Source organism: Lottia gigantea, assembly GCF_000327385.1.
Source record: "Lottia gigantea unplaced genomic scaffold LOTGIsca_34, whole genome shotgun sequence".
Lineage (NCBI taxonomy): Eukaryota > Metazoa > Mollusca > Gastropoda > Lottiidae > Lottia > Lottia gigantea.
The window spans coordinates 2,307,695-2,320,337 of NW_008709146.1; the positions used below are offsets into that span (position 1 = coordinate 2,307,695).

The window sequence follows — 12,643 nt, forward strand, 5'->3', positions numbered from 1 at the left end:
CCTTCTTGCAGCTTATAATTGAGAACAATTTTATTAATCACATATCTGATATGAAAAGATAACACGTAAAATTCTGGCTAGATAAAGATTATTGTTGAATCAAAAGCGGATGATTTGCTAAATATCTCAATAGATATCAATCAATGAGCAGATGATCAAATGTCAGTAGATCAAAAAAAAATACCAATAATTGGCCTCATAATTAAGGCTATTGAGCAAAATACAAGGTCATTTACGACTATTACAAAATACTTACTTAGAGTCAGGACCAACCTATAAGGACCATCATATAAACTGTTTAATTTACGACAATCAGCAAATCTTGACATAACCCATCTGATTGTGTTATCAGGTGATTTCTGATTTCTTAATGTCATCTGTAAAGAATCAGTGAGTGTTTTATAAATGATTCAAAATTTTTTTTGTCCATACTTAGCATGCATATGATTCCAATAAGAGACTGCCAAGGGTGTGCAGTATTATATATTGTAGGCTCTATATGTAACCCATTTATAAGGTAAACTTTGTGATACTCCTGGTTCTTCTATACAATCTTGTTCATTAAATTTAATAACCTTGCCATAAGACTTGATATACATGGAAATCAATCTTGTTTGATGAATATTTGTTTTAAGTTTATCTTTGGTAGTTTATAAGGAATAGAGAGCTCCAATAACAATGATAACAGTCAGCTATGACAAATATGTTCTCAATATCTTCTTCAGTACTTACCAAACATTTAAATCTCTCTCGTTTATCTTTCTCTACAGTGTCAGCAACTGCAGCATAGGTATAACCTGTAGTTCCTACCATAGCAAACCAACTTCCCATACATTGATATCTTATAGCTACAATATAATAACATCTATTATTTTATCTATTTCTTTAAGTGTCACTTAACTTGGACTCAGCCTGTTGTAAGGGTGGGGTCCATGTGACTGGGCCCCAGCAAGTGAGAATTAAGCCCAAGCAAACCTTTTTCAGTTCAGCTGAGATTAATTAATTTGCTATGTCTTCGTACATAACCTAAAAGATGAACGTTTTGATAAGGCGTTTGGTACCTCAAAATTGTTAGAAATAAGTTCCCTGAGCCTCTAATTTTCAAATTTTCATGGAAAATTCAGTTTCACACAGAACTTGTGTCGCACCAAGTTGACGGTCACCACCTTGTCACAAAATCCAAGCCCCAGGTTCAATTAATTTCTGGTGATGGAGGTGCTATTACTACCACTATTTTGAAGCTGATATTCCAATTTGCAAAAGCATTTATTGATAAACAGCAAAAAGATAGAAGCTTTGTAATTTGGTCTGTATACTTTCAATCATATTCTATTAAGATAAATGATCAAGACAACCATAGAATCAATGCTCATACTAATGATATACATACTTTGCTCCTTGGATGTTGCTACATCAGGACAACTGGCATAATTCATCAGAAACACATCATTATCAATATAAGAAGAACCAGGATCTTGACAAGCTTCAATTGTACTGTCTTGATTATTACAAATACCTCCTCCACCAAAGTTTACTTCATAAGAAAACTGAAATACTCCTTCAAATGTTGTGATACAGTTGGTGGTTTCAATCTTTTCTCCTGCAAAAGAATCAAACTTAGTTCAAAAGGACCTGTTTTAACTGGGAGTAAATCAAGTTTTCTGTATTTTTAAAATTTCGTTTTTTATTATTCCAAGATTCATTGAACATTATGTCAGACAACATGATGTTAAAGTTACTGGTAAAGCTGAATGCTATATATATACTACCCTCTCTTAAAATAACTTATGCAACTAATTATTGGTCTGCATGTATGAGTATGAGATAATTATATGCTTGGATGGCACTTGATTGGAGAGTTCTGAACAGCCCCCTGGTTTTCAAGATGAATTACCAAATCCTGTTTAGTGTGACGACATCAAATCAAATTAATCAAGTCAACATAATTAATGTGTAATGGTTACTTACGAAACAATGTTGTAACTTGATCAACACTTGGTAGATCCTCAATACCATAGCAACTATCTTTAAATGATGGGTTACCAGGAAGACATTGACCTACAAAAACCAAAGATTCACTTTTCATTTCACTAGGTATAGAACAGAGAAATTGCAAAATGGTGGAATATTGGAACTGCTGCCTTAACTGCCCATTTATCCAAAGAGTTTGAGAAACAATATTTATTCAGTAAAACTATATTTCATATTATCTCACCTCTTCTATACTGTAGAATATTTTTAGTTCTCCATAATACATCTAAACAATGAAAACAGTTAGCATTTCCAGTCCTACAATATACAGAAGCAAATACATGTATTTTATCACCAGGTCGTTTGATCAGAATTCTATCAAAGAGATCACACTGCATGCAACTCAGTCAGAGTATCAACATGTTTCAAGGTCTGTTTTATATTCTAATCAGAGCAGCTGGATATTCATACATATCTAGTGCACTTTTATTACACCTTTTTCTATTTGTGTTAAAGATTTTTTTAAAACAGTATAAGATTGTAAGTGATCAATTAATGTGCTCATGCAAATGTGGGATTCCAACATATCTAACTGCACTTAGTTTTGTAATAAGAATAGCCCAAAATTAGTATATGACTTAATTACCTCCTTAAATCGTATGAGACCTACCCTGGTTTGACTTTGACCAACATAGTGGCATTAACACCATCTACATCATATATATTATCATGAAGAAATATTTCTTTACATTCCAAATTGTGCCAATTTACGACATCTACATTAGTTACAGCATCTTGACCATTCTCCATTGAATACCATTGTCCTCTATATTCTTCTGGTATCTGACATTCTGTAACATAATATTTTTTTAATCATCCAAGGATTTCTTGAAGGGGGTTGGCTTTTTTTTACATCTTATACAATGGTCAGTACACTGGACATTTTTATGTAAAATTTCTGGGAAGGAAGCATATTTATGTAAAATCATAATTGGTGAAATATAAATCTTAAACAGTAGAATATATCCATTTATTCTGATTTTCTATTTTCTAGTTTACAGAGATTACTTTATAATGTTGGTGATTTTTAATTGTACAAAACATAGCCTAAAACTACCAAGCCATAAACAAATGAGTCATCATGCATGTTGCAAAAAATAGTTGTCTTTATTGTTAACTCTCGTATCATTTCTTTTCAATTATATTACTCAAACCATAGGCCTAAAAAACAGGCCAAATTAAATGCCTGTCTATAGGCCTGTACATCTGCAGCTTACATTGGCCTTAAAAGTAGGCATATCGGACTTGTTATAAAAGTTAAAGAATGTTATGATGAGTAATAGTTATGGTAAAAGACGTGAATCACTTCTCAAGTAGACCATTGTAAACCATTTGCACACCTGTAATTAACCTCAATACCAGTTTTCCACCTTAAAACTAAAAGTTATGAAGCCAATACTTACGTGAAGAAATTAGATCACAGCAAAATGATAATATCAAAAACGTGAAAATACTTTTGCGATGTCCTGCTAACACCGCCGCCATTTTAGTTACCTTTTGAAATATGGCGACTTATTAGGTCAAATGATATCGAGGCAGGTAAAAATTCAGGTGGGAGACAGTTGACAATTTTTATAGTTAAAGGGAAGTAACTATAGTTAATGAACATGTAAAATGTACTTACCTCCCCTTAATGGCAATAGGTAAACGAAAATGACTTTGGTCTGGAATAAACACTTCAACTTTCAGACAACCCTTGGATAAAGAGTATACAGTGCTTTATTTTCTGCTGTGTACGTTAAAACGAGATCAGATCCGTCGCAAACCACAAACTCGCAGCGCAATATCTAGAAATTGGCCGAATACTAGCAACTGTGTCAACATGATAATCTGTATGAGTGCAAAATTTCCCATCTTCAATAGGTCAAACTTGAGACAAGAAACTAAAACTTTCATTTTGAATCAGGAGAAATTTAGAACATCACCTCGGGTTCTATCTCTAAAATTTCATCATTCTCTTAATTAAATGGATTTTAAATTTTTGTTTTTTGAACCAATCTTAGATCACCGTATTTTCTCAAATCTGGATTCCATCTAAATTAAGTTTTCCAGAATAAGACCCAAGAATTACAGATTAATTATTCTGTTTAACTAACTTGAATTTACAGGTAATGATATGCGAAATTTTAGAAATTGCTATTTTCCATTTTCTAATGGACACATATTATCAATGATGTTTAAAGTGTGAAAATAATTAAAATACTGGTTAATAGGTGACTCATTGTGTCTCGATTAACAAGCAGATTAAGCATTAAACCGTTAAATTGGTAAAATCGTTTCTTGATTACAGTTTAAAAGATGAAACGGAACTTGAACACTGTTGGAAATTCAATTTGTTCACGTTGATGAAACCACTTAATACCCCGGGGTCCTGATAGCCATATTTAATTAGAGTAACAAATCTTTAAATCGTCTTAATAGTTATTAAGGGAGCTTTCCACCTGTGATAAAATATAGTATATTTCTTAACTGAACAACGCTAAGGACGTTTCTTTGATGGTCAATCGCTAATAAAAGATAACCCCAAGATCAATTGGTCATTGCTTGTATAAAAATTGAAAATGTCTCTTGGTACTCCTACACCCTACACAAGGGATATGAAGAATGAAACGTGGCCAATGAAAGCTATGCAATGAACAAGAGTCAGCATCTCAAAAACAATAAATTTTTGAAAGAGCTCATAGAATCAGAATCAACTGGCAGATATTATACATCAATGTGTTCTCAAATTTGTTTGCGAGGATACTCGGGTATACCGTGTGGTTTTGTGTGAACAAGGGCCTTAAAATGTATGGCATCTAAGGATTCACTGGACGTCTTTTAGCTAAATCAAGGACAATAACTCAGCATCTCTTTTACAAATGCTTCGATGTAAACGAATATAATTGTTCAGCATGATAAAGCGTATCATCTTCACAATGTCCAACTGTTACAAACTTCGTACTTTTACCTTGGCCGCAATGGCCCTTTTTCTTGTATCAAGAAATGCAGCGATTTAGTTGGATTGTACGCCAGCGAATACAGCCAATTGGAGCCCCCGACACACAGGTCTCTGATTGGCTGTATTAGATAGCATACAATCCAATCAAATCGATTCATTTACAAACTTTTATGATACGGGAAAGGTGACTTTTATAGTCAAGGTTTAAGTACGAAATTCGCAATAGCATGACACTGTGAAGAATTAAGTGTATACATACCAATATTTAAAACAAAATGTAAAGTGCGACTTCTGCCAATCTCAAGTCATTCTGGGCTTTCTGTAGCATTAACTAAGACATACCCCAAAGAGATATTCGGAAATCAAACTTCGCCTTCATGCAGCAAAAGATCCCAGCACCAAATAAAAATTTACCTCTTTCAAACGTTTGGGTTTAACTGTGGCATGGAAACTCGAGTTATCCGTGAAATTCAGGACACGGGATATGAATATAATGGATGGACTATCCTATACTCATATTAATGAAGTAATCACCGCCTGAAACAATACCACCCGACTACAAGATGAGCTGCTTATAATGTGAGTCATGAATCTTTCAAATTTTCTGATCGACAGCTAATTAAGATGGGGATTCAAAATGGCGGAGGTCGAGATATTGATAAATGGGTTCTTGATAGTCCACTCTGAATTGAAAGCTCGTGAGAAATGAGTGATTAGTGTAGTAGCAAATAGAAGCAGTGAGGCGGCTTAAAGGCGGAAAACACGACTTGTTACATGACCTGTTGAAGAAATTTACTTCACTGTATTGTCAAGGGGAATAACTCATGAAAGTTATACACGCTATAAATTTTATTTTTTTTCCGGGATATGATCCGGTATTAGTAACTAGACCTTCAGGTCAGAATAAATCTACTGTACTTATTTTTTCAGCTTCAGACTATGCACGTTAAAGACCCCTCGACAGTTGGAAATCGAAAGAGAGCAGGCTAATACAGCTGTCCTACCAAATTTTCCCTCACTGCACCCTGCATGGTGTTGCCCGTCTTAGCCTAAATGGTACAGAAAAATAGGAGTCATTCTTCATTCTTTTCATTTCATTTCAACTTTCATTTGATATTCGAAGTAGAAAAGAAGATAATGTTTTACTGTTCCATTAGCCTATATGTTGACTATTGAACAATTGGTCAATGCTTTTAGGATAAATATTGCTCATATAGCCACATTGTTAGTGCTGAGGCTCAACCAGCATTTAAATCACACCATAGCGATCACCAGTTATGTATGGTTGCGAATAAGAACACAAGTTATAAATTTAAAACGTGACTCTAATGCAACTGTGTTGTGAGTTGTGTTGGGAACTCATGGCCACTGTCATTATTCGCAACCATACACAATTGGTAATGGATATGGTGTGAGGGCATCTTTAGGAGCGTGCATAGTGCGGCATTGTTACATTTGGTTTTACAAGTAATTAATCTGAACTGAAGTATTTAGTATTAAATTATGCATTTTATACCAGCTACGTGGATTACCAATAACTCCAAGTTTTAATGGATCAAAACTTCGAAATAACACACTTTCTAAGAATTACAAAAGCCTAAGGGCAGTTTGTGTTAAGATTATTAAAATAATTCTTCAGGCCAAGTTGGTGATTAACAATATGTTGATGAAAGCTTATTTGTCTACTTCAAGCTATCTTGTTTGGTTATTTAATGATATTCTTACCGCTAGACACACATTTAAGTAGCTTCGTTAAAGATATTTTCGTAACTTAAAAATAGCCACAGGTCCGAAGTTTCTAAGTTCTGCAAGTGCTTGGAGCTGTTATTAGCAGTTATGTCTGTTATATGTGTCTAACTGTAGCCATTGGCAGTGTATATTAAGAGTTAGCAATGAAGACCCTGAACTGACGTGAATGTGAACGATAATGAGGAAAGAGCTAGGGGGTCTTATCTTATTTTAATTATCACAATAGATTTTGTTGGATATCTAACAAGCCACACTATATACTATTTCTGTGTACAATGTGCATTGTATTATATCTATATCGAGATGCATACAATCAAGCACAGTCTTTGTGACCAGCAAAGTCTAACTGGGACGTGGCCAATTTTCTTACATTTTAAACCAATTATATCAAGTCTTCCATTGCAATACTACGGAAGCGTATTAGGGCCATTCAATTTTTTTTTTTTTTAAATTTTCAAGTATGTTGAATTTTCAAGTTAGTAACTTGAATTTTCAAGTTAGTAACTTGAATTTTCAAGTTAGTATCTTGAATTTTCAAGTTAGTAACTTGAATTTTCAAGTTAGTATCTTGAATTTTCAAGCTAGTATGTTGAATTTTCAAGTTAGTATGTTGAATTTTCAAGTTAGTATGTTGAATTTTCAAGTTAGTATGTTGAATTTAGTATGTTGAATTTTCAAGTTAGTATGTTGAATTTTCAAGTTAGTAACTTGAATTTTCAAGTTAGTAACTTGAATTTTCAAGTTAGTATGTTGAATTTTCATGCTAGTATGTTGAATTTTAAAGTTAGTATCTTGAATTTTCAAGTTAGTATCTTGAATTTTCAAGTTAGTACCTTGAATTTAGTAACTTGAATTTTCAAGTTAGTATTTTGAATTTTCAAGTTAGTAACTTGAATTTTCAAGCTAGTATGTTGAATTTTCAAGTTAGTAACTTGAATTTTCAAGTTAGTATGTTGAATTTTCAAGTTAGTATGTTGAATTTTCAAGTTAGTAACTTGAATTTTCAAGCTAGTATGTTGAATTTTCAAGTTAGTAACTTGAATTTTCAAGTTAGTATGTTGAATTTTCAAGTTGGTAACTTGAATTTTCAAGTTGGTAACTTGAATTTTCAAGTTGGTAACTTGAATTTTCAAGCTAGTATGTTGAATTTTCAAGTTAGTATGTTGAATTTTCAAGTTAGTATGTAGAATTTTCAAGTTAGTATGTTGAATTTAGTATGTTGAATTTTCAAGTTACTATGTTGAATTTTCAAGTTAGTAACTTGAATTTTCAAGTTAGTATGTTGAATTTTCAAGCTAGTATGTTGAATTTTCAAGCTAGTATGTTGAATTTTCAAGTTAGTATCTTGAATTTTCAAGTTAGTATCTTGAATTTTCAAGTTAGTATCTTGAATTTAGTAACTTGAATTTTCAAGTTAGTAACTTGAATTTTCAAGTTAGTATGTTGAATTTTCAAGTTTGTACCTTGAATTTTCACGATAGTATCTCGAATTTTCAAGTTACTAACTTGAAAATTCAACATACTAACTTGAAAATTCAAAAAAAAAAAAAAAATGAATGGCCCTAATACGCTTCCGTACAATACTGCATCAATTATACATTTTAAAATTTTAAATAATATATAATATCTCAACAGTTTGAATATTATTTTTGTGTGAAGAGCGGTCAATTTCAAGTTTACGTTATTTGACAGCTTTTATAATCTTTTGAACAACAGTGAACGACCCAAAATTTTCGTTAAACGACAAGGTTTCGTGTGTAGGTTAGAGTTGTGTTTTATAGAGCAGGGTTATGGGAAACAGCACTAACAGAAGCTATAGCCCGGTCTGAGAAAATCTGCAGGCCCCGATAGATGATTTTAATTGACTATTGACAAAATGTTTATTAAATATTTTTATTGGAGAGAATATAATAGGGCAGAGAAATTTCATGATCAGAAATGTGAATATACATAATGTTCAAACAAAAATACATGTACATCATCGAACAGTACTCAATATAAATATCACTGAAATTCTGAGGGCAAAAAAAGACTTAAATTCGATGCTTATCACTAAAATTAAACTTATTTCCCAAGAACAATGTAAAACCAGTCACATGTAAATGTAATTTCTTTATTTAGCAATGTTCCGAACATATCCTTTTCTTGTCATCTTATTTGTTAGCTAAATTTTGATTTGATATGGAAATTCTATCTATTAACGTAACATATTAAAAAAAATAACTGCATGTATTTGTGGTAATATTTTATACATTTATAGTGATAATAAATCCACACTTGTTTGTTTATGATGTCCTGGACAACTATTCATGAGCCTATTTATGAAAGTATCTAGAGATAGATCGAGCTCTCTTAATCAGAGAATTGGGAATGCTTTTAGTCTGCTGTGGTCGATCATCTGTATTAATACCCAACCTCGTATACCTGTTGGAAATTTGCTTTCCTAATGACGCAACTACTCCCAATTTTTGAGAAATCAAATTTGGATTGTCCATGAATTGTGCGTAGTTTCGTTTGAAGGGGTTCGGTTTATTCCAATGTGGTATACCTACAAACTGACTTGTCTTCAGTCTTTGTTGGAACTCGGATACCGACATTGTTCCCGATGCTAGTCTCTTCCGTAGAGTCATGATGGCTTTCATAAGCAGTGCATTTGGTGCCATTGTTGTCATTCCAATTCCCCCTATCCCATAAATCATCACCATATTAGACGCTGGTGCTGCGAATCGGAACACATTTTGTGCAGTAACTCCTCGGGCACAACTTCTAGCTTGAAGAATGTCAAATTCTACTCCTTCATCATTTAGACCAAGGAGTGGTATAGCGTTGGCTTTAATGATATTTAGACCAGTTTCGGCATGAACTTCTTTGGAAGGGAAATATCCCCCACCGGTCGTTTGTAGAACGAAATACTGATAGGTTTTCTCTCCAATATGAACTTGTTTTTCTGATAAACGGACAATATGTTTATTGTGGCCATCGATGTGATCTCGAAACCTTGTCATCTTCGACTCGGGAACAATTGCCTTGTCCACACGAACTATGAACACAATCGACATTCCAGATGCATGCATCATTTTCTTTAGCAAATTTTGAGATTTTATCTTATTTAAACTCTTGCTGATCTTGGAAGGAACCAAAGGGTTTGGACTTGCTATTGAATCTGATGTGTTGAGGATGTCTTTCAGTTGATTTTCGGATGGCTGACACACTTCCAGTCGTTTCATGGATGGACCAAGTGACAGATAGAGTGTATTAACTGGTGTGGTTTTAATTTCCCCGCTTTCGGTATGCTTCCAAACGATTTTTGTCACTGTGACGTCACCATTTTTTTCAAGCTGAACCAAAATTTTCAAAAGCTGTAGTTTTTCGTTCACAAACCCTCCTTCGTCTCGTATCATTTTGAGCATGTCGGTACCAATATAAGGTGGAAGATAACCATCGTTGGAAAATGCAGCTGCTTTGGGGACGAAATTAGGATCGTATCCTCTCTCTTTAATTTCGTCTACATGGAGGAATCTGTATTCGAGTATATTGCCACCAGCATCTCTTTTTATATGGTTAAACACGGAAGCTGTTTCTGCAACCTCCTTTTTCGATCCTAAGAACACACTAAGCGCATAGGCGTCTTTATTGGATTTCAGGAAGAATGGTTTAGAGGCATTAAGTTCATCTAGAATTTCTTGAGTTAAGCTTGCATGATGGCACGATACATGGGCAGTCGTCTTTTCAGGAGGATTTAGAGCAGTTCCTTGAATATGAAGACCAACATCTTGCAATGCCTTAATTTGGTTCTTTGCAAAAATTTTGAGGATGCTTGGTTCTTTTAGAAAGTTAATAAAGTTGAAGCGTAGTTTGTTCCAGTGCGGATCCTCACAAATATCTTTCATGTATTTATCTGGTTGTAAGTAACGCTGTAAAAAATGTTTAACTGTTGCATACGTAAGGTATACTCCGTGGTTATTCGGCCAGTAGTAGACCGGAACTGCATCCCGTATGTGGACATAAGATGCTGAACCCTTCCAATTTGACACTCCCAATTTACCATTGTGACCATACAGCACCTTCTGTGGATTTTGCTTGGATCTCGCTTGTAAGGCTGCACCAGTTAATGCCGCTGGTCCACCAATGTATACATCGAAACCATCACTATCGTCCATGGCGTTGGGATTTGGGTCCAGTTCTATTTTAATATCATTATTTGATTTCTCCCATAGTTTAAAGTCATCTTTATGAAGTTTGCCAACACTGTTTGATTGTACGATATCTGGAAAAAGGTTGGAGAAATGATCGAGAACATAGTCCGGAGCTTGTAGTATCTCAGATAATGGCTCATTCGTCTTTACAAGCTGTGTTAGTTCATTCAGGATCTACAACAAATGAATAAATAGTAAGAGCGGGAAGAAAGCTATCCTTTGGAGAACTTTTGGAATTTTGATAAAAGGAGCTTTTCTAGGCCTTGTATTTGTATTCCTGGTCGCACGTATTTCTCCATTCCGATTCCCCGTCAAACGTCTGTGGTTCAGGTGACCTTCACCGGAATATTGCTTCAAATTCGCATATACTATTCATGTTAATTGGTTTTTGTGATTGTGGCGTTCGATTATGTGTGTATTTGGAAGGAAAAGATGTGCGTCCCCGATGACTAGAGAATTCTCTGTAATCTTATTGTTTCATTCTACGCCAAGATGACTGGCTTCAAAATGTTTTGGATGCTTCCAAGGTATCAAAAAACAAAACCAGCGCAAGTTTAGCTTTCGGGGCTCCGTAATTTCTTAAAATATGGCCATAATCGCTATCTTTTCGAAGGAAAGTTATAATAAAACGAGAAATATTACAAATTTAGTCACAGTTAATCTGAAGCTGGCAATTAGAGGAATATTGGCAAACAGAATTCACATCTACTAGAAAAATTAACATGGTATTTTGGTATAATGTTGATAAACGTCCAATTCAAACATAAACAACAACTCTAATTATGAATGCTTATTTATAAATGATTTACCTTATTTCCAGAGGAAAAATTAACGTTTCGATCTGAGTCAAGGTGAACACTTCCATCATACAATGGATCCATGGTTGGTAAATAATGATTGATATTATTTTCTTTAGTTACTTATATAAGTTTCTAATCCGGATATAGATATTTCGAACATAAAACTATGGAAAACAAGTTAAAACAAGGTCATATGCACAGCCTTTATCTATAAGAGCAATTGACAAAGGGCTTTAAAGCATGTTTAGGTCTATACCATTAAAGCTATCAATCGACATAATTTGTTGAAGAAATGTGGCCGCCACACACAGAGAAAAAAATCCGGGTAAAACATGCCCATCGGTCAGTCTAAATCCATGACTGCTAGTAGTAAATATGGCGGACAAGCAGGTTTATTTTTATTTTTTTAAATATTAATTTATTTTAGTGTAATCAAAGCATGATAGCTTTTATTGGGGCTATTGGCTATCGATCTAGATCCCTGGTTTCCAGTCCAGGATGGTAATATATCAGGAGCAGTGTGTATCTCTATCTTACTGTCCGAACAACTCGAAGAATTCATTCGTTCACATTTCATTTCAAGGAACAAATACAGACAACCAAAGATTTAATATATTCCATTCAGTGTATCGCCACAACTCAGCTATACCCCACAATTATATTGGTGATCCCTTTGGCTTAGTAAAACAATTTGTTTTAAATCGAAGAGATCCAACATTGTCCATACAAAAGTGCAGAAAAGTAAATCATAAAATTCCATGTTGCCTCACCAAATTCACAGATAAAAAGAAGGGTATCCTGCAGAACAAAAGTGTCACTTTAAATTAATTCGTGTGATAAACAACGATAGGTTATCTAATTGTAAGTACCATCCCTTAAACGAAATAAGGGCATCCTTTTTAAAGGGGCAGTATGCAAAATGTCAT

The 12,643-nt window shown here is 34.0% G+C and overlaps 2 protein-coding genes across 2 annotated transcripts; one reads left to right on the forward strand and one right to left on the reverse strand.

The window, feature by feature from the left end:
• Nucleotides 1-7,563: 7,563 nt before the first annotated feature.
• LOTGIDRAFT_120496 (hypothetical protein) lies at nt 7,564-8,126 on the forward strand (the record flags this gene model as incomplete). Its single annotated transcript, XM_009058540.1, has 2 exons — nt 7,564-7,904; nt 7,937-8,126. Coding segments are annotated over 2 exons (531 nt in total), but the record flags the coding sequence as incomplete, so codon positions are not given.
• A 473-nt stretch (nt 8,127-8,599) lies between these two features.
• LOTGIDRAFT_233083 (hypothetical protein) lies at nt 8,600-11,798 on the reverse strand (the record flags this gene model as incomplete). Its single annotated transcript, XM_009058541.1, has 2 exons — nt 8,600-11,091; nt 11,727-11,798. The coding sequence occupies 2 exons, from the start codon at nt 11,796-11,798 to the stop codon at nt 9,037-9,039; spliced, it is 2,127 nt and encodes a 708-aa protein (XP_009056789.1). The 3' UTR covers nt 8,600-9,036.
• Between the last annotated feature and the right edge of the window lie 845 nt (nt 11,799-12,643).